Source organism: Perognathus longimembris, chromosome 2 (genome assembly GCF_023159225.1).
Source record: "Perognathus longimembris pacificus isolate PPM17 chromosome 2, ASM2315922v1, whole genome shotgun sequence".
In the NCBI taxonomy this organism is placed as follows: Eukaryota; Metazoa; Chordata; class Mammalia; order Rodentia; family Heteromyidae; genus Perognathus; species Perognathus longimembris.
In genome coordinates, this window is record NC_063162.1 from 100,309,090 (window position 1) to 100,331,274 (window position 22,185).

Below are 22,185 nucleotides of genomic sequence, written 5' to 3' on the forward strand. Positions count from 1 at the left end.
CTCCTCTGGAGAGCCCTAAAGTCCAACCTTTTTCTCCGACAAGCCGCGCCTCTCGGCGCGCGTGCAAACACGCTCGTAAACGCACGCACGTCCGTCCGTGACGGACTCACGCCTCTATTGCACCCTACTGCGCATGCCTGGACGGAAACAGACTGACAATTGACAGGGAGATCCAGGCCGGAGGGAGGCTGAGGAATCGTCTCTGCGTGGGCGGGTCAAAACGCACGACTCGTGCGTCACTTCCGCTGAGGGGCGGAGCCGAGTAGGAAGGCGCAGCCTCCGCGGCGTTTCTGTTTGTGTTGGGATCTCAGCTGACACGGCTGATGCGGTTCGAGTGACCGGCCGGGGCGCCGCCGCCACCTCCACCACCACCACCACCGGAGGATTGCGGCCTACATCCCGGTAATTGGGCGCCAGCGGACAGGGGCGGGACGCTAGGCAGGCTGGTCGCTCTGGACACTGGTTCAGTACCCGAGACTTCTTGTCTCTCTCCTGTGGCCACCTCCAGAATCTGAGGCTGGGGAGACGCGCGCTTCCGAGGTCTCATCCTTGCGGCTCCGGGCGGCAGCCTGGCCCAGGCCGGTGCGGCTCGACCCGGGAAGGGGCCTTCAGGCCCTTGGCTGGTGGGTAGCGCCGCCGGGCTCCACTGCGTCCGTAGGCGTTGCTCACCCCGCCGCCCCGCGCCCCTCGTCCCGCCCCTGGCCTTTCTGAGTCTGCCCTGTTCTGGACTGTGTACTGTTCTCCACAGTTCACTGGTGGCTAACGATGGGTTCCCAACTTGACTTGGTTTTCGACCTGTTAGTGTGCATCTGTGCGCTTGCATCACTTGATAATTTTATTTGCCGGTCCTCCCCCCACCTTTTTTTTCGCTCTAGCCACACCTGATGCTATCCAGGACTGAGGTTGTTTATACGGATTCGGGTGTGGGCACAGTTCTTTAGTGTCTTGTTGGTATGTTTTATTGGATTTCCAAGCCTAGTACAATGATAACTTTAAAGAAATTTGGTGACCCTTACAGAGAAAACTTAGTAGAGACGTGACATAAGAGGCTATCATATACTACTTTTAAAAAATACTGTTTTTTTTTCCTCAGGAACAGGTAGGTGTGTTCTGAATCTGCAGTAAAAGTCAAGTGTTTTCAGGGTATCAAAGAATTGCCATTGAAACAAATATTAATATTAAGACTGTTAAACTGCGAGGGGTTTTCTTAGATTTTTTTTTACTATTATTAAGTAGTTATACAAAGGGGTTACAGTTTTGTAAGTTATGAGTACAGTGTGTTTGGATCAATCACCCACCTCTTCCTTCATTATCCCCTCAAGTTACATAGTTTTTGTTTTTTTACAGAGCTGAGGACTGAACTCATGCCTTGCACTTGCCAGTCAAATGCTCTTCCACTGAACTAAATCTCCAACCCCATAGTTCTTTTTTACATAATATACACTGAGTATAATGACAATATTTGTTCCTAGTTCCTCCTTCCATTTTGAGAATTTGTAAGTACATTAATCTGAACCAAGAGCTTATGTTTTTATAAGAGCCTATGTTTCTCCTTGTGTTGTTTTGCAGTCTTGGTTATGCAAATTGTACTTTCAATATAAGAATATGCTTTTTATAATTTATGTTAATGAAACTTTCTCTTATTCATTTTATTGAATGTGTTTATTTCTACATCAGATCTAAGTTAAAAGCTGTGAATAGTGAGTGTACTTCCCATGAATGCTGTTGGAAGTCAGGATCAGTTTCACTAGAACAACTTGTACTGAGTTGTGTTCCCCTCTCCCTCCCCAGAAAGACTATTCTGAAGTGTGCATATTGCTTCACTTCTGGAACATACATTTCTGAAGAGGTCAGAACAAGATCTCCTGTCCTTACTCTACCAGTATTTCCAATCTTCTGTATTTTATTTATCCATTATTTTTTAAAACTTGCTCTCTAATTTTTAGAGTTGTTTTTTCCCCCATGCTTTCTTATTTCCTGGGCACTTTTCTTCCTCTTCCTGAGTGGTACTCAAAGCTCTACCCATCCATGTTGCCTCTGAACCTCTTTTTTTTTTTTTTTTTGGCAGTCCTGGAGCTTGAACTCAGGGCCTGGGCTAGCACTCTACCACTTGAGCTACAGTGCTACTTCTTGGTTTTTCTATTTATGTGGTACTGAGGAATTGAACTCAGGGCTTCGTCCATGATAGTCAAGCACGCTACCACAAAGCCACATTCACTGCCCTCTGAACCACTTTTAATATTTGAAACCCAATAAATACTAATAGGCTCATGAATAATATCCTGAAAAGTCACAGAAGACATAATATGTCTTTGTGATTAAGAATGAAAAAGGAGCTTTTGCCTGGTTCTTTTATTCCCCCAGTGCTGTAAATTATCCTTTGATAAATCCATCCTAGCTTTATGGTTCCCACTGTCATTGTGTTAGTAATTCCATATGTAAATCCATAGTCAGTGTATATTTTATGTTTGAGTTAGAATGTTCTGCCATTATTTCATCCTGTAAACTTGGGAGAAAGAATTTTCTCTCATTAAATTGGCTCTTTCCCAAGTTCCCTTTGTCATAAATGACTTTCTCCCTAAGGCTGTTTCCTTGAAACTCCTTTTCTTTTTTTGTTATCACAGTCTTTGTTTTTACTCTTTTTGTATTGGGGCTTGTACTACTGGCTTGGGCACTGTCCTGAGCTTTGTGTCACTCTGGGCTAGAACTTTACTACTTGAGCTGTAAGGCTTTTTTTCCCCCAGTGGTTAATGGGTGTAGTTTCCATCTTTCCTTTTTCTTGTTTTGTTTTGTTTTTTTGGCCAGTCCTGGGCCTTGAACTCAGGGCCTGAGCACTATCCCTGGCTTCCTTTTGCTCAAGGCTAGCACTCTGCCACTAGAGCCACAGCGCCACTTCTGGCCGTTTTCTGTATATGTGGTGCTGGGGAATCGAACCCAGTGCCTCATGTATACCAGGCAAGCTCTCTTGCCACTATATCTTTCCTTTTTCTTTCTCTTCTTTTTTCCTTTCCTTCTTTGTTTCTTCTTCTCTGTGTGTCTCTTCCTTTCTCTCCAACTCTCCTTCTCTCTCCCCTATCCCCTTCTCTCTCTCTCTGTCTCTGTCTCTTCCCTGTCTCATACCTCTCTTCCCTCCTTTTTTCTCTCATCTTGGGGCTTGAACTCATCGCCTGGGAGCTGTCCCTGAGCTTCTTTGCTCAAGGCTAGAAGTCTCCTTGAGCCACAGCTCCACTTTCTGCTTTTTGGGTAGTTAATTGGAGATGAGTCTTACAGACTTTCCTGTCTGGTCTGGCTTGGAACTATAATCCTCAGAGATCTCAGCCTCCCAAGTAGCTAGGATTACAAATGTGAGCAACCTGTGCCTGGCTTTAGTAGTATAGTTTCTAAGGTAAGTGTATTAAAATTTGTCATTTGAGTCATGAAATCATATTCCTGAAATAGTTCTCACTTTTTGGTTTCATAGTCTGTATTTCAATGCCAAATTAATACATGCTTATGCGTAATACCCATATAATTAGCCAAGTGATTTTTATCTTTTGGAAATAGTGCAAAACTCATTAATCATTTTCTAGATTTACTTTGCTGGCCCTATCTGTGATTCTTCACCTTCCCTACTTCTTTTTAATCACCTTGCCCTTGCTTTTCCTGAATATAAAGAGCTCATTTCTTCTGCCTAGAATCTACATTGTCTCAATATTCACTTCATTCCCTTCCTTCCCCCTTGTCTCCCTCATGCCTTCCTCTTCCCCTCCTCTCCTCCTTGTACTAGGATTTTGAACTCACTTGCTAGGCAAGCACTCTACTACTTGAGCCATTTTTTTGCTTTCATGTCTTTTCTTATAGTTGTGAAGTCTTTCCCTCCAGATACCTTGAACCTGTATCCTCTTATCTCCCCAGCCCCTATAATATAACTTTTTTTTTTTTTTTGCCAGTCCTGGGGCTTGGACTCAGGGCCTAAGCACTGTCCCTGGCTTCTTTTTGCTCAAGGTTAGCACTCTACCTTTTGAGCCACAGCACTGCTTCTAGCCTTTTCTGTTTGTATGGTACTGAGGAATTAAACCCAGGGCTTCATGCATGCTAGGCAAGCACCCTACCACTAAGCCACATTCCCAGCAAATACTTTTTTTTCCTCAAGGCTAGCACTCTGCCACTTGAGCCACAGCGCCACTTCTGGCCATTTTCTGTATATGTGGTGCTGGGGAATTGAACCCAGGGCCTCATGTATACGAGGCAAGCACTCTTGCCACTAGGCCATATCCCCAGCCCAATCTCAGCCTCCTGAGTGGCTAGAATTACAAGTCTGAGCCACCAGCTCCCAGCTTGTTTATTTTTATTCTCTGTTACATCTGTGAACATGTAGACCTATGTTTTTTCCATTTGTATATCTTGGTTGCATATTTTTCTGCTAGCAGTATTTACTGATCTTTATAGGTGATGGTTCATTTCTTTGCATGTTTTGTAATCTTTCTTAGTTAATATTCAGTGGAGATTGCTCAGTGTTAGAGTTCCATTGCCCTAGGCTTTGGAAATGACCTTACAGAAGGTTTTATTTGGCTCTTCTGAAGTTTCTTGTAGTTAATCAGCTCTGACCAGTTTTCATTTGCATAAGATCCTAGCTTTTAACTTATTTTTTAGACTTTCCTCGATACCTTCTTGTCACTGGTTTTTCCTCCATTCATATGACATGTAATGTTGAAGTTGCTTATGTTTTACCTTTTTTTTTTCAGTTGGTCATGGGACTTGAACTCAGGGCCTGGGCCCTGTCTTTGAGCTCTTTAGCTCAAGGCTCCCATTCTACCACTTGAGCCACAGCACCACTTATGGTTTTCTGGCCATGTTTTACCTGTGTGTGTCTGTCTGTCTGTATATATACATTATTAATTGAGAAAAACAGAAGTAAAAAGTAAACTTTCTCCTTTCTCTTTTGGACCTCACTGCTCAGTTTATAAGGATAAATGAACCAGGGCTTATACTGTTGAGGCAGTAAGTATGTATATGTAGGCTTTCATTTTTTGTCTTTGTCATTGTTATTATAGAGGTGATGTACAGTGGGATTACAGTTACATAAAGTCAGGTAATGAGTACATTTCTTTTTGGACAATGTTACCCTTTCTCTTGCTCTCTCCCAGTTTTTCCCTCCCATCTTACCCACAAGTTATATTCATTTTTACCGTAGTATCTAGTGAGTACCACTGCTGCATTTGTTCACCCTTTGTCTCTCCATTTCTGTGCCCCCCTTCTTGTCTTAAAATGAGTGGACAAACAAGACAAAAGAAAACAAACAAAAAAAAAAGAAAACAAAAACAGCAGTTTCTTTCCATTTCCTAGGGTTCATTTCTATATGATCAGAGGTGCATAGGCATTGTACCTTTGTGTTCTTCTGAGAGTATACTCCTTGGTTTCGCTGAGTATAAATGCCTTGATTCCTGTATAATTTATCAAGTGCTAGTGTATTTTAGATCTAGCTTCCACATATGAGAGGAAACGTACCATTTGTCTTCAGTTGGGTTTAAAAATTTTTTATTTTCAGTACTGGGGAGTGAATTCAGAGCCTGAATCTTGGCTTTTTTGCTCAAGGCTAGCTCTCTATCACATGAGCCACACCTCCCACTTTTTTGTTAGCTAATTGGAAATAAGAATTTCATGACTTTTCTGTCTGGCTTCAAACTTTGGTCCTCAGACTTCCAACTTCCCCAGGAATAAATTTATAGGTGTGAGCCACTGGCACCTGGTTGTATATTTTCTTTGATGGGACATTTGTAAACATCTTCAGCTGTTGTGTTTTCTTTTAGTTTTTTCAGTTGTGGGGCTTGAACTCAGGGCCTGGGTGCTGTCTCTGAGCTCTTTTGTTCTGGGCTAGCACTCTAGCACTCGAGCTGGGACACTACTTCCAGTTTTTTGGTAGTTAATTGGAGATATGAGTCTCATGGACTTCCTTCCCTGCCTGGGCTGGCCTTGAACTCTGATTCTCAAATCTCAGCCTCCTAAGTGGCTAGGATTACAGGTAGGAGCCACCAGTGCCCCGCTACCCTTTTATTTTTTTAAGTGTGTGTATAGTCTTTTCTTTTTTGGTACTTGGGATTGAACTCAGGATACAAGTGATTTGCCACTGAGATACTTTCCAGCCCTCTTCAGCCTATTTATAAATCAGGTTGGTTCCTTATCAGTTTTTAAGAATGCTTCATCAAATTAGAGTAACAGCCTTTTTTTTTTTGTGTGTGGCCAGTCTTGGGCCTTGAACTCAGGGCCTGAGTACTGTCCCTTGCTTCCTTTTGCTCAAGGCTAGCACTCTGCCACTTGAGCCACAGCGCCACTTCTGGCCGTTTTCTATATATGTGGTGCTGGGGAATCGAACCCAGGGCTTCATGTATACGAGGCAAGCACTCTTGCCACTAGGCCATATTCCCAGCCCCTTTTTGTTTTATTTTTTCCCTTTGGGCTGGACCTGTGTGTTGTCTCCTACCTTTCTTCACTCAAGGTTGACACTTTACCAACTGAGCCACACCTCTACTTCTCCCTTTTTTGGTGGTTAATTGGAGATAAAGAGTCACTTGAACTTTTCTGCCCAGGCTAGTTTCTCCTTCTCTTTACATTGTCTTTCAAAGAGAGCAGTTTTTAATTTTAATAAGATTTATTCTATCAATTCTTATTTTATAGATTATGCCTTTGGTATTGTATCTAAAAAGTTATTCCCAATCCTGAGGTCATTTAGGTATGTATTCTCCTGTGTTATATTCTAGGAATCTTGGGTTGTAAGAAAGTAGAGTGGGGGCTGGGAATATGGCCTAGTGGTAAAGTGCTCGCCTAATATTCATGAAGCCCTGGGTTCGATTCCTCAGCACCACATATTGAAAAAGCCGAAAGTGGCACTGTGGCTCAAGTGGTAGAGTGCTAGCCTTGAGCAAAAAGAAGCCAGGGACAGTGCTCAGGCCCTGAGTTCAAGCCACGGGACTGGCAAAAAAAACCAAAACAAAAAAACCCAAGAAAGTAGAGTGAAGGCATTACCATAGAGAGGTAGCTCAAACTGGCTGTGAAATTGCAAAACTTCTGTCTCAGCCTCTGGAGTGCTAGAATTTTAGGTAGTGTATTCTAGGGGTTATAGATTTGTGTTTTGCTTTTAGGACTTTGATTCTTTGAGTTTAAATTCTTTTAGTATGTATTAATGACACCAGGGGACTTGACCATATTTTGGAGTTGGGAATCTAGTTATCTGTGGCGCAAAGTGGTAGAGCACTTGAGCAAGAAAGATCAGGGACAGTACCCAAGCCCCCTCATTGACACACGCACACACGCACACATGCACGCGCGCCTGTATCAAGTATACCAGGGGAATAAAATCTATACAGTTAACTGTGTAAAGATATTAATAGTCAAACCAAAGAGAGACAGACATAAAACAAAGCAAGAGTTTTCAGTTGTTCTTGTGTGTCTATAAACAGCCAACATTTTGAGGTGTGGGAGCTGGGGCAGCGGGATTTTTAGATCTTTTTTTGCTTTGGTTTTGGTTTTTGCTGGTGCTAGGGTTTGAACTCAGGGCCTAGGCTCTGTCCCTGAGCCTCTCCCTACTCAAGGCTAGTGCTCTACCACTTAAGCCAAAGTGCCACTTCCAGCTTTTTCTGTTTATGTGGTACTGAAGAACTGAACCCAGGGCTTCATGTATGCTAAGCAAGCACTCTTACCACTGAGCAACATTCCCAGCCCCCAATTTTTAGGTCTTGATGTGAAAGTTGTGTCTTTCCCAGGAGTCAGCACATTAAGCCAGGAAGCAGGTTCTGGACATAAATAATTCACAGACCTCCCATTCAAAGGTTCTTTGCAGCCCTAGCATTCAGCCATGTAGTTCTCTCCTAACAAGTGAGGGTAGAGCCTTGGAAAATTGTTACACCCCTGCTTTCAGAGGCCCAGCTGTTTGTTACAGCACCCATATTCTATGGCCTGCAGGGGTTACCCAAGTTCCTACACTTCCCAACCTCAGGAGAAGCTGCCTTTTGTGGTCTGGTTTCTGCTGCCATTTATGGTGGCTTCTTCTGGGTATTAAAAGTCACCACTCTCCGGTGCCAGTGGCTCACACCTGTAATCCTAGCTACTCAAAAGGCTGAGATCTGAGGATCGCAGTCTGAAGCCAGCCCAGGCAGGAAACTTCATGAGAGTCTTTTATCTCCAAGAAACTACTCAAAAAAAGCTGGAAGTAGTGCAGTGGCTCAAGTGGTAGAGCATTCTCCTTGAGCAAAAAGAAGCTCAGGGACAGCACTGGTCTCCAGAGTTTAAGCCTCCAGGATGGGGGGGAAAACACACACAAAAAAGTCACCACTGTTGCTCTCAGCAGGTGAAAACAGTAGCTGCCAAAATTCCATCTTTGTTGTATTCACCAGCAAGCAGGAAATTTCCAGCCTCTATCCAAACCTTTGGCATCTAAGCTTACAATGTCATTCTCTACCATTTGGGATTTTCTGAGGAATTTTTCAAAGAACTATTTCATTGGTCTTTTTTTTACATTATTCTTTTAGGATCCATTTCATTTATTTACCTCTAGTATTTGTTAAGTTTTGAGTTTGGCTTGATCTTATTTCTTTTCTTTTCTTTCTTCTTCTTCTTCTTCTTTTTTTTTTTTTTTTTTTTTTTTTGTCTTGGGGTTTGAACTCAGGGCCTGAGCACTGACCCTGACTTCTTTTTGATCAAAGCTAGCACTCTGCCATTTGAGCCACAGTACCTTTTTCGGCTTTTTCTATATATGTGGTGTTGAGGAATCGAACCCAGGGCTTCATGTATATGAGGCAAGCACACTACCATTAGGCCATATTCCCAGCCCCTTGATCTTATTTTTCTAAATACTCCACATGCATTATTAGGTTATTCATATAAAGATCTTTGTAGCTCCTTTCAGTTTCCCTTTGTATCTTTCCTTCCCACCCTTCCTTTCATGTATTTATTCACTTATTTTCTCTCTCTTTGTCTTTTACACACACACACCAAAAAGAAAAAGAGTTCACTGGATAGCCTCAGCTGTCTCAAACTTCTTCTCCTCTCTGTCCCCTAAGTCCAATACTAAAAGCATATGTTTCCATACCTGTTTCCACACATCTGATTCTTTTTTAATGTAGGTACTCAAAGCTATAAACTTTTCATGTAAATCTGTCTTTGCTGTTTCTCACAGGTCCTGGTAAATTTATTTAGTTTTTATTTTCTTTTGATTCTGGGAAGTACATATTTCAGTCTTAAGATGTTTGTGTAATGCTAGTAATATATAGTTTTATTCCAGTATAATGAGATAGAAGTCACTTAATCTAATAAGATAGAAGTCACTATAATCTGTTAATAACTTTTAAAATATTTGTTAAGACATACTTTTAGTCAGATTTCTTTGATTCAATAAGCACTTATGACTACGAATAGACTTTTTTTTTTTTTTTTTTGCCAGTTCTGGGGCTTTTGGACTCAGCCTGAGCACTGTCCCTGGCTTCTTTTTGCTCAGTTAACACTCTGCCACTTGAGCCACAGTGCCACTTCTGGCCATTTTCTGTATGTGTGGTGCTGGGGAATTGGACCCAGGGCTTCATGTATGGGAGGCAAACACTCTTGCCACTAAGCCACATCCCCAGCCCACGAATAGACTTTTGACACGGCATAGACTATGGAAGCTAGTTAGTGTCCTGTTTGTGGCTTCAGCATCCAGTACCATGTGGAGCATAGTTAAATATTCATTCCCAATGAATGAAATAAAGAGTATAACATTGCATGATCTAGTAAAACACTTAATGAAGGAAAAGTGTACTATCTAAGTTACATATTAAATTAAATCTTGTGGTGTAGAAAAACCTATCAGGAATTTTCCTAAATTAGTTTAATTTTTACAAGCATCCTAATACTTCTATTCTTATTTTCTAACATACTATTTTTAGTTGGCTAAAAATAAAATTTGGGGGCTGGGAATATGGCCTAGTGGCAAAAGTGCTTGCCTCATATACATGAAGCCCTGGGTTCAATTTCCCAGCACCACATATATGGAAAATGGCCAGAAGTGGCGCTGTGGCTCAAGTGGCAGAGTGCTAGCCTTGAGCAAAAAGAAGCCAAGGACAGTGCTCCGGCCCTGAGTCCAAGGCCCAGGACTGGCAAAAATAAATAAATAAATAAAACAAAATTTGTACCAGCCATATTAGAAATATATTATTCTGTCATTTTTGAGAGTTTGCTGAATGTAGTTCAATTGTCATAGTTAGTATTATGTTTAATTTTGATTTTAACTTAAATTCTAATTCTCTTTTTTTTAAATTTCAGGTAAGACCATGAATTGTGATATTTCTTTACTGAAGCATTCATGAATGAAGTGAGAGAATGTCATATAAAAATAAATGATTTCAAATTATGTCTATTAATTTCACTTTAGATATATATATTTACCTCCTTAGTAATGCAAGAAGTCTTTGGGGCAAGCAGAGAAGCCAGCGACTGCATTTTGTTTGCACACCTAATCATTACCACAGGATAAGCCATATCAACCTACAAAGAAGTTTTCATATAAGCAAAGTAAGATGTAAATGGACAAGAAATGAAGCCTTTTTCTGTGATAAGCACTGGTACTTTCCAAGCAACCATGCTTTACGAATTGGATTTTTGAAACTTAGCACTTCTGCTCCCAAAGGACTTACAAAAGTGAACATTCGTATGTCCCGTATTAAAAGCACTTTGAACTCTGTATCAAAGGCTGTTTTTGGCTATCAAAATGAAATGATTTCACGCTTAGCTCAATTTAAACCAAATTCTCGAATATTAAGAAAAGTATCAGATAGTGGCTGGTTCAAACAGAAAAATGTTAAGCAAGTTATTAAATCTCTGAAAAAATACAGTGACAAATCATCAGAAAAGAGTCCTGCAGAAGAGAAAAGCCACACTATAGATAAAGACGAAGACATAGGGAAACAGAGCCTTTATCATTACACAAGTAGTATAACCACAAAAGTTGGAGAGTCATTTGTCTTTTTATCAAGTCACATTAACTCCTACTTCAATCGTGAAGGGAAGATGTCTCAAATAAAGGAAAGTAAACATGTCCAGGACCAACCAGAGGTTGGCAAGCTTGAAGAAGTGAAGTCCAGTTCTTTAGATCCTGGAGTTGCTACACCTACTACAGATAAGGCAGGCTCACAGTCTTCCATAGACACGGCAGAGAAGCCTGCAAGTCCAACTGGGATGTCTGAACTCCTTCCAGTTTCTACTAAACAAAGTATTGCTAACTTTCTTTCTCGTCCCACTGAAGGTGTACAAGCTTTAGTAGGTGGCTATATTGGTGGACTTGTCCCCAAGTTAAAGTATGATTCAAAGAGTCAATCAGAGGAACAGGAAGAGTCTACTAAGACCGAGCAAGCAATCAGCAAAGACAAAACTACAGAGGATAAAAAGCATTTATCTCTTCAGCGAGAAAAGGCAAGTTGTTAATTCATTATGGTTGTAAGTTGTATTAATTTTGTGGGGGTTTTTTGTTTTTGTTTTTGCCAGTCCTGGGCCTTGAACTCAGGGCCTGAGCACTGTCCCTGGCTTCATTTTGCTCAAGGCTAGCACTCTGCCACTTGAGCCACAGCGCCACTTCTGGCCGTTTTCTATATATGTGGTGCTGGGGAATTGAACCCAGGGCTTCATGTATACGAGGCAAGCTTTCTTGCCACTAGGCTATATTCCCAGCCCTATAAATTGTATTAATTTTGTCAAATTAAAACTTTTCATTTCCTAATGGTACCTAAGAAACATCTGTTTCATGTTTTAATCATATGTATTTGGCATGTCTTTACAGATTATTGCAAGAGTGAGTATTGATAATAGAACCCGGGCCTTAGTTCAGGCTTTAAGAAGAACAACAGACCCAAAGCTCTGCATTACTAGAGTTGAAGAATTGACTTTTCATCTGCTAGAATTTCCTGAAGGAAAAGGGGTAGCCGTCAAGGTAATTCCTACTTAATCTGCTCTTGTCTTGGGATTAAACATCAGTAAACCTTTTTAAATGGAAAAAGGAGAGGCTTGTAAAAAACTACAGTTTTTATACATATGCATATTAATTGTTCCACGTATTCTATTCTGAATACTATGCTAATGGATTTATCTTGTAATGTAAATTATTTTATTACTACTAATATCTAAAATGTATCAGTGAATATTTAGATCAGGATTTTTTTTGTTTTTGTTTTTTGATCACACCAGGATTTGAAGTGACATGCTTGTTAGGCAGAAGTTCTACCTTTGAGCTGTGCCCCAAGTGCTGAACATTAGTAAAATAGACATTTATCCATCAATTAATTAGAATGACCTATTGTCAAAATTGTCTAGATGTCAAATTTTTCTTTTTTAATTAGGTAATTGTACAAAGAAGTTTCAATTCCAGAAGTCAGGTTATAAGTACAAGACATCTTTTTTTTTTTCAGCCAATCCTTGGGCTTGAACTAAGGGACTGGGCACTGCCCTGAGCTTCTTTTGCTCAAGGCCAACACTCTACCACTTGAGCAACAGGACTGCTCCCGGCCTTTTCTGTTTATATGGCACTGAGGAATTAAACCTAGGGCTTCATGCATGTTAGGCAAGCACTTTACCACTAAGCCACAATCCCAGCCCTAGTACAAGGCCTTTTGATCAATGTAAATACTTTTTTTGGTTCATTTTTGGTGCAGCTCCTGGAGCATGAACTCAGGTCCTGGGTATACTGTCTGAGCTTTTTTCACTCAAAGCTAGAACTCTACCACTTACTTGATCCATAGCTCCACTTTGGGCTTTTTTGATGGTTAATTGGACATAAGAGTGTCATAGACTTTCCTGCCCAAGCTGTCTTTGAACTGTACTCTACAGATCTCAGCCTCCTGAGTAGCTAGGATTATAGGCTTGAGCCACTGACATCCAGCATAACTGTGCTTTTAAGAGAGCTTGAGCATAATAACTCACATCCGTAATTAAAGCACTTTGGAGGCTGACATAGGAAGATCGCAAATTTGAGGCCATTGTGAGCCTATCTCAAAATAAAGGAAACACAATTTCTACATAAAAGCCATGGCTAGTTCTTATTTCATGGTCTTTGATATTTGAAATTCTAAGTGTTTTAATTATCTTCTTAATAACTGAATTTGCATCATTAAAGCAACTCACCTTTTTTGTATCTGCATTTTAAAATGTAGTATAGGAAACATAATTTAGACCAACTGAGTATTGCTATAAAATATAACTGTTGTTAGATTTTTTATATCTGAGTTTACTTGTGAACAAGTTGAAAATTTATAAAATAGAAATTTTAAAAATTACTAGTAATTCTGTTTGTGCTTCTTTTTAATCTTTCATTCCAAAAGTTGTTGACCTTTACTTTTTTTGTTTTTCTCAGTTGTACTGCTTGTACTCAGGGTCTAGGTGATGTCCCTGAGCTTTCTTGCTCAAGGCAAGTGCTCTACCACTTTGAGCCACAGGTCTACTTCTGGAGTTTAGGTGGTTAATTGGAGATTAGAGTCTTAGGGCCTTTCTTGCCCGGGCTGGCTTTGAACTGCAGTCATCAGATCTCAGCCTCCTGTGTAAATGGGATTACAAGCATGAGCCAACAGTGCCAGCCATATTCTACTTTTTGACAATTCCCCTTGATATGACACACATATTATGATACATAAACTTTAATATTTCAGGTTACAGGAATTTGAAGTTATCTTTCATTTTATATAATCTTTTTAAAATTTAATTTTATTGTCAAGGTGATATACAGAGGGGTTATATAAGGTAGTGTGTTTCTTGTCAAACTTGTTACCTCTCCTTTTCATTTTATATAGTCTCTTTGCAAATGTACCTATATTATTACTAATTATATGTAACATTATAGTGATATGCAGAAAGTGGTTCTACATGGCAGAAAATAATTTCTCACAGTTGTGGAAGCTAAGAAACAGCCTTTTGTGTGTGCCAGTCCTGGGGTTGAACTCAGGGTCTGGGGACTGTCCCTGAGCTTTTTTTTTGTATTCTTTTTTTTTTTTTTTTTTTTGGCCAGTCCTGGGCCTTGGACTCAGGGCCTAAGCACTGTCCCTGGCTTTTCCCGCTCAAGGCTAGCACTCTGCCACTTGAGCCACAGCGCCGCTTCTGGCCGTTTTCTGTATATGTGGTGCTGGGGAATCGAACCTAGGGCCTCGGGTATACCGAGGCAGGCACTCTTGCCACTAGGCTATATCCCCAGCCCCTCCCTGAGCTTTTTGCTCAAGGTTGGTACTCTACCACTTGAGCCACAGTGCCACATCCGGCTTTTTCTGTTTACATGGTACTGAGGAATTAAATCCAAGGCTTCATGCATGGTAGGTGAGCATTCTACTGCTACGCCACATTCCCAGCCCTACTGGTTATTTTTAAGATAAAAGTCTTATATACTTTTCTCCTAGGCCGATCTTGAACTGGATCTTCCATATCCTAGCCTCTGAGTAACTAGTATTACAAGCCTGAGCCACTAGCACATGAGCTTTGGTACCTATTTAAGAGGTGGTCATTTTTAAACATCAGAGACACTTGTTACTGCAACTAGGAGAAAATGCCAAGAAATTCTAACTTGGAAAGAAAACAAAGCCGTGTTGTTCTCCTTGAAAGTGAGCAAGTTACATAAGTACTTCTGTATTTTGGGGAGAAAGGCACCAGATAAATCCAAAATCTTGTTGCTAGTAGGATCATACAGGGATCAGAAAATAGACCATGGGAAACAAGGTCTAAACAAGTTACTGAACTTTGGGCCTGAAGATCAAGAAGGAAAATACTAATCAAGTGGAGCCCTATATTTTACATTCTACTTGAGGAAACTGATTCCCACCTCTATCAGTTGAAGATGATTTTTAGGCTGGGAACTCTGGAGTTTCTTTAGATAGGCATTCTGTTTTGCTTTCATAATTTGGATGATATACTCTACTTGGGTGTTAACCTATGTTTATCAAAAAATGGAGAGTTTCTTGAAGGGTCTCAGAAGATTAGAAGATAAGGTTTCAATAAAAAGTGAAAATTAACAAAATAAACTTATAACTTTATGTTATCAGAGGGGGAGAGGGAGAAAGAGGGATACTTGGTCTCACTGTGGTATACAGACTTAGCCCCAGACCACAGGATTCAAATGCCTCTCCTGCTTCAGCTGTTAGTAACTGGGACAGGCAACTGTATTCTGCCTACACTAATTATTGAATTTCAGTGGTCAGTTTTTATCTTCTACTTGAGTTACTGACATTTGCTGGTATTCCACTGTGGCATCTCCTTGTGTTTTTTTTTTTGGCCAGTCCTGGGCCTTGGACTCAGGGCCTAACTAAGCACTGTCCCTGGCTTCTTCCCGCTCAAGGCTAGCACTCTGCCACTTGAGCCACAGCGCCGCTTCTGGCCGTTTTCTGTATATGTGGTGCTGGGGAATCGAACCTAGGGCCTCGGGTATACTGAGGCAGGCACTCTTGCCACTAGGCTATATCCCCAGCCCCTCTCCTTGTGTTTATATGCAGTGCACAAAAGGTGGATTTTTTTCTTTTAGTAACAGTTAAAATTTCCAGTAATCTGTATGAAGAAGTAGAAACCTAAGTAAGAGTAAGAAAACGTATTATTATTTTTTCTTTTTTACCAGTACTGAGCCTTGAACTCTTAGCCGGGGTTCTGTCCCTTGGTTCCTTTTGCTCGAGGCTAGCATTCTACCACTTGAGCTACAGCACCACTTTTGTTTTTTTTTCTGTGATTATTTGGAGATGAGAGTCTCAAGGACTTTCCTGCCCAGACTGGGTAGGAACCACAATCCTCAGATCTCAGCCTCCTGAGAAGCTAGGATTACCCATGTTAGTCACTAGCACCCAACTCTCTTTTGATTTGGACAAAATATTCAGTAAAATTGATGTTAACCTTTTATTATCACAGTTGTTACTTTGTAAATCTATGTTAAACAAATTATCTCTAGTTGTTAAGCATTGAGCATTCTTTAAAAAGAGTGCTTGCCTAGCATGCACGTAGCCCTGAGTTTGATTCCTCAGCACCACATAAACAGAAAAAGCCAGAAGTGGTGCTGTGGCTCAAGAGGTAGAGTGCTAGCCTTGAGCAAAAAGAAGCCAGGGCTAGTGCCCCAAGCCCCAGGCTGGGACTGGCAAAAGAAAAAAAAAGTACTTAAGGGGTTGGTTGATACTTAGGGCTCAGTTGGTAGACTGCTAGCCAGTAAACGTGAGATATTTAAAGTGAATTTTTATTCCTAATATTAGGGAAGATGTATCTTAAATGTTTATTGACATTAATACTTCATAAACTAATCTATGAGATTGCTGAGAAAGTAATGAACATGTATCTGTTGATACCATGTGATGATCTACTTGAATTAGTTAAAAAGAGTCATAGATTGTCATTGTCTTTTTTAAAAATTATTTTTGAGATGGGGTCTCTGTAGCACAGGCTGGTTTAGAACTCATGATCCTTCCCAATTTGTTTCTTTTTCTTTTTTCTTTTTGTGCTTGTCCTGGGGCTAGAACTCAGGTTGTGGGCACTGTCTCTGAGCATTTTTGCTCAAAATTACCATCTACCACTTGAGCCACAGCTTCACTTCTGGCATTTGCTGTGGTTAATTGGAGATAAGAGTTTTACGGACTTTCCTGCCTGGGCTGGCTTTCAACTGCCATCCTCAGGTCTCAGCCTGTTAGCTAAGATTATAGGTATGAGCCACCAGTGCCTGGCCCAGTTATGTTTGTCCTTAATTTGACAAAAGTAAAAGAGTAATATTTTTTCTCAATATAGGAAAGAATTATTCCATATTTATTACGACTGAGACAAATTAAAGATGAAACTCTTCAGGCTGCAGTTAGAGAAATTTTGGCCTTAATTGGTTATGTGGATCCAGTGAAAGGGAGAGGAATCCGAATTCTTACAATTGATGGTGGAGGAACAAGGTAAGGCTAGAAAAACAACTTTTAAAAACTATAGATTTAATTCAGAGGTTTTAAAAAACACTGAATTGATATTATTAAATCAAAATTATGAAATAAAGCAAATTTTGTTTATTGCATTATGAAGTGTACTTGAATCATTTCTATTTAATCTAGTGTTTATGTTTTAGTTTGGTCTTCTCAGTAGTTTAGAACCTTATCAACCACTGCCTTAAAATTTCATATTTTATAACTTTAGCATTCTTTTGTTCCATTTATCTTACCCATATGTGTCTTTGAACTAGTCACTTAATCAAGTGATGGTTAGAATATAAATTCCATTACCAGTAACTTCTGAGCTTCCTGTATTTTCCCTTGTAGATCCCAGTTCTGGTGCAGTACTAGAAGCAAGTGAGATAATGTCATTCTCAGCCTTCAGTCTCATTACTGACCGTCCATACTTAATTCTATCATGGTTTAGCTTCTGCCTTTTTGTTACTTAGATTTTTGGATAGTTTTTTTTTTAACCTTTTCCCTCAGAATTTTCTAGCATGTTAACAGATCCATGATACTAACTCACCTCTTTGATTTTACTCTCTTGTGCCACCCACTTGGTACTGTAAAGTAATACTCTTGCCTTGTTAAATTGCATGGTCCTACTTGTTATCTAAGTCCTTTCTACTTTGACATTGTGCTGAGTTATGAGATGATGGCTTTTTAAAAATCAACCTACTATAATAAAGTACTGATGTTATATAGTGACATTTAGAACTCTGCAGGAGGAAGGAAAGATATACAAGACATTCTTAAAGAAAAAGTAATCCATATGAGTGATAGAAACAGGATTGCAGAGACATAGGAGGTGATTGATTGTGGGAAAAACAATTCTGCTTTGGAGGTTACATACAAGGTTGCATCATCCATTTAGAAGTGCTCAATTGACAAAAACTACCAAAAGAGAAAAATCCATGGAGATATTTGTGGATATTTATTTCTTGATGAGAGAGGGACTTGTTGTGCTGAGACTGGCCTTGAACTCATCCCAGCCTGGCCTGGAACCAATTGTGTAGCCCAAGTTGGCCTCAAACTCACTATTTTATAACCTCCCAAATGCTGGTATGGCTAGCTTGGTGATACTTCATACATAGGACAGTGAAATAATCCAAGAAGGTGTACTTATGCATGTGTTACATAAAATGATGAAGGATTGGAGAGAGTAATATATAGTTCATAGAATTGATTCCAAACAAGTAGGAAAGTGGCAGTTAGATGAGAAGCAGGGAAAACCTTTGTCATTAAGTTTAGGGAAGTTGAAATGGATAGTAATACTATCCACTATTCATTCATTAAGGAAATAATAAATATGGATTGAGTGCCCCTATGTCATCAATACTGATTTAGATTCTTGGGGCACTAACAAAAGAGACAGAATCCTTGTCTTCACGGTACTTGCATTCTAGAGAGAAGACAACACATGAAAAAACAAAAATAGATTATTGGATAATAGTGAAGAAAAAGCCAAGTAAAGTAAGAATTAGAGTAATAATACTATTTTATTTATCTGGTTTTTCATTTGCTTATATTAGTTACAGAGGGGAAGATTTCATTATTACATATTGTAACCATATGGAAATATATTAATAGTAATATTTTAAAGAATGTTCACTGACTTTTTTTTTTACAAAGAAGTAATATTAAAGTAGAAATCTGAAAAAAAATATTAAAAGACATTCAGATGCCTACTTTAAGTAAGAAGAGATAATGGTGAAAAAGACATTTGTGACCAATAAATCATCTTAGAGAGTAAGAGTTATACATAAAAGAAATTAGAGTGAGGAAATGTAGGGAAAATTAGGTAGAGGTAGCTTTGGATCTGTACATTTGGATTTTCCACTGGAGGTGATTTTGCCCCATAAAATGATACTTGGTGATGTCTAAAAATAGTTTTAGTTGTCACACTAAGCTACTTTCCCAACCATATCTTTAATTATTTGTCTCACTTATAAAAAAAAATCAATATATTTTATTTTTTTAAAAGTTTTTATTGTAAAACTGATGTACAGAGAGGTTACAGTTTCATACGTTAGGCATTGGATGCATTTCTTGTACTGTTTGTTACCTTGTCCCTCATACCCCCCTCCCCCCTCCCCCTTTCCCCCCCTGCGGTGTTCAGTTCACTTACACCAAACAGTTTTGCAAGTATTGCTTTTGTTGTTGTTTCTCTTATTTTACCCTTTGTCTCTCAATTTTGGTATTCCCTTTGAATTTTATTTTATTTTCTACTTTAATCTTAGAAAACTTTCTAACGATTTTTTGTTAGTATCAAGGCAAAATTTGAAACTGTAAATTTTATTTTGTGTTAGCTAACTACCACTGTGTTCTGATGCTCACATGCCCCATGCCTTGTTTTTAGCAATAGAAGTTTTTGTATATTCTCTTGATATTAATTATCCACAGGTCTGGGAATAGAGCCAGTGGTAGAGTGCTTGCCTCATATACATGAAGTGCTGGGATTGATTCCTCAGCACCACATATATAGAAAAGCCAGAAGTGGTGCTGTGGCAGACGTGGTAGAGTGCTAGCCTTGAGCAAAAAGAAGCCAGTAACAATACTCAGGCCCTGAGTACAAGTCCCAGGACTGGCAAAAAAAAAAAAGAATTGTCCACACATATGGAACATCCTACATTGGCCTACACTTCCTAGACTATTTTATATTTGTACATTCAAGCTATCTACTGCCCTTGAAAAAGATCCAGAAATAATAAGTCAGGAGCATTAACTTACCCTTAATGCTGAAGATTGTCTTAAGTTTGTTGAATTTTAAAGCTTAGATAAATAAAAGAGAGCTTAAAATAGACTAATCAAAATCATACAACATTAATATATGTGTCTTAAGTACCAACTATGTTATGCCGGCTGGGCATGGGTGGCTCACACCTGTAATCCTAGCTATTCAGGAAGCTGAGAGCTGAGGATCACAGTTCAAAACCAGCCAGGCAGGAAAGGCTATAAGACTTCTCTCCAGTTAACCACCAGAAAACCACAAGTGGCACTGTGGCTCCAAGTGGTAGAGCCCTAGTCTTGAGTGAAAGAGTTTAGGGATAGTGCCTAGAATCGGAGTTGTAGTCCTATCACTGACAGGAAAAAAAAAAGAAGAGTCAATGTATGGTAACTTAAGGCTGCTGAGAGAAGGTTTTAAGTGATCTTCAGAGTTGAAGTGTTTGCAAAAATATCTGACACTGACACATCTTTATATATTTATTTAAAGAGGTTACGAATACAAATGTGTATGTGTATTGTTATAGCACGCATTTTAAATCATTTAGATAATAGATTTTCAAAAGTGATCATACAAATTCAGTCAGGCAATTTTTACTGATGCTGATTTGTATTATTAGTTGTCATGGGGCTGGGGATATGGCCTAAGGTCAAGAGTGCTTGCCTTGTATACATGAGGCCCCGGGTTCAATTCCCCAGCACCACATATACAGAAAATGGCCAGAAGGGGCGCTGTGGCTCAAGTGGCAGAGTGTTAGCCATGAGCAAAAAGAAGCCAGGGACACAGTGCTCAGGCCCTGAGTCCAGGTCCCAGTACTGGCCAAAAAAAAAAAAAAATTAGTTGTCATGGTAGCATATAAACTACAAAAGTAACTTATAGAATTGATCTATTCCATTGAATTAATCTACAATTCTCATTTTGCATTTAATGTGTTTTGTAGGGGTGTAGTTGCTCTTCAGACACTTCGGAAATTAGTTGAGCTTACTCAGAAGCCAATTCATCAGCTCTTTGATTACATTTGTGGTGTAAGCACAGGTAATTTTTTTTTTATCATATTTAAGTGTTAAATTCCAACAGTGCATTATGTAAAAGAGTATTGAACACTTAGGCTTGAGGCTGAGATGATGGATATTAGTTTCATGTTTCAATAAATAACCTTTGGCTTAATGAAGTTTTAAAATATTCATTATGAATAGTTAATATTTGAAAGTAGCTTTCAATGTGCTTTTGTGGTTGTTTCAATCCATTGTGACAAAGACAAATTATTGTTCTGTAAGTATTTTCACTGCAAGGAGAGATGTACTTGAACTAATAGAAAATTAATGATTGGATTTTTTTTGTGAAGAGACCCTGTCAATGAGATTAATTCCTACATCATTTTAGGTGGTTGTTTAAACCCAAAATGTAAGTCAATAAATATGTCTGTTTGTAAAAAGCTATTTAATACTGCTAGTTGATATACATATTCCATGCTTACATAGAGGAAATAAAGTAATTTAGGGTAGTTGTTACTGTATATTTTACTGTTGGACTTAATTTCTCATGTTGTTGGTTTACCATCTGTTCCTTTTTCTTATTCGTTTGAATTATAAAAGTAATTCTAAATATTTACAGTAAAACCAAAAGATATCTTTACATTATTAGTACTGAGTGTGAGAAATATTCACAAGTGGAATTTCCCAGTTCTCATTTTTGAAGACTAAGTGATGAGAGTAGTTGCAGAGATGAGTGGACTCTACAAGGAGTCCATTGGAGTAGAGTTACAGGAGCACTACTTCCTTGGGATGTTAGCAAAATTGGAACTTTTCTTTTCCTTCCCCTTCCTTCCTTCCTTCCTTCCTTCCTTCCTTCCTTCCTTCCTTCCTTCCTTCCTTCCTTCCTTCCTTCCTTCCTTCCTTCCTTCCTCCCTCCCTCCCTCCCTCCCTCCCTCCCTCCCTCCCTCCTTCCTGCTTTCCTGGCTTCCTGGTTTTTTTGGGGGTGGGGGGTGCTGGTACTGTGACTTGAACTCAGGACCTGGGTGCTGTCCCTTAGCTTTTTTACACAAGGCTGGCATTTTTACTCAAGACTGGCATTCTACCACTTGAGCTATAACTCCCCTTCCAGCTTTTTAATGGTTGATTGTAGATAAGAGTCTCATGGACTTTCCTGCCCCAGGCTGGCTTCAAACTGAGATCTTCAGATCTCTTCCTGAATAGCTAAGGATTACAGAAAACTGTTTCTGTTAAATTGTAGGATGGACCTAGCAATGCAACACTTAAACATATCTACAAGCCAACTTCTTGCTTTGGCTCCATCGTTATTAGGGGACTGCTCTGTAAAGAGAATCTCAAATCAGTTTATATAAATGTACATTTGTGAATTTAGCACCTTGTCTTTTCCATCATGTCTTCACTTGCATTCACTTTAACTTGCAGTTTTCCATTTTGTAAATACATCCCAAGTTTGTACCTGCGATGAAGTTAAACATTTAGTTTAAGGTTAATGCCTTTACTAACTTAGTAAACGTAATTCAGCTTTTTAATATCTCATATAGGAAAGTGGTATATAGTA

General features: G+C 39.4%; 1 protein-coding gene across 3 annotated transcripts in view; it reads left to right on the forward strand.

The window, feature by feature from the left end:
* The first annotated feature begins 270 nt into the window (after positions 1 to 270).
* Pnpla8 (patatin like phospholipase domain containing 8) overlaps positions 271 to 22,185 on the forward strand; it is a 41,573-nt gene continuing 19,658 nt past the window's right edge. Inside the window, exons 1-6 of one of the 3 annotated variants that reach the window (XM_048339787.1) lie at positions 273 to 402; positions 10,273 to 10,321; positions 10,404 to 11,418; positions 11,783 to 11,932; positions 16,729 to 16,880; positions 20,576 to 20,670. In XM_048339787.1, the coding sequence (XP_048195744.1) occupies positions 10,317 to 10,321; positions 10,404 to 11,418; positions 11,783 to 11,932; positions 16,729 to 16,880; positions 20,576 to 20,670 (1,417 nt within the window). In that variant the 5' untranslated portion in view covers positions 273 to 402; positions 10,273 to 10,316. Of the gene's footprint in view, positions 403 to 10,272; positions 11,419 to 11,782; positions 11,933 to 16,728; positions 16,881 to 20,575; positions 20,671 to 22,185 lie in introns of all 3 variants that reach the window. The other 2 variants (XM_048339788.1, XM_048339786.1) reach the window with 2 other exon arrangements.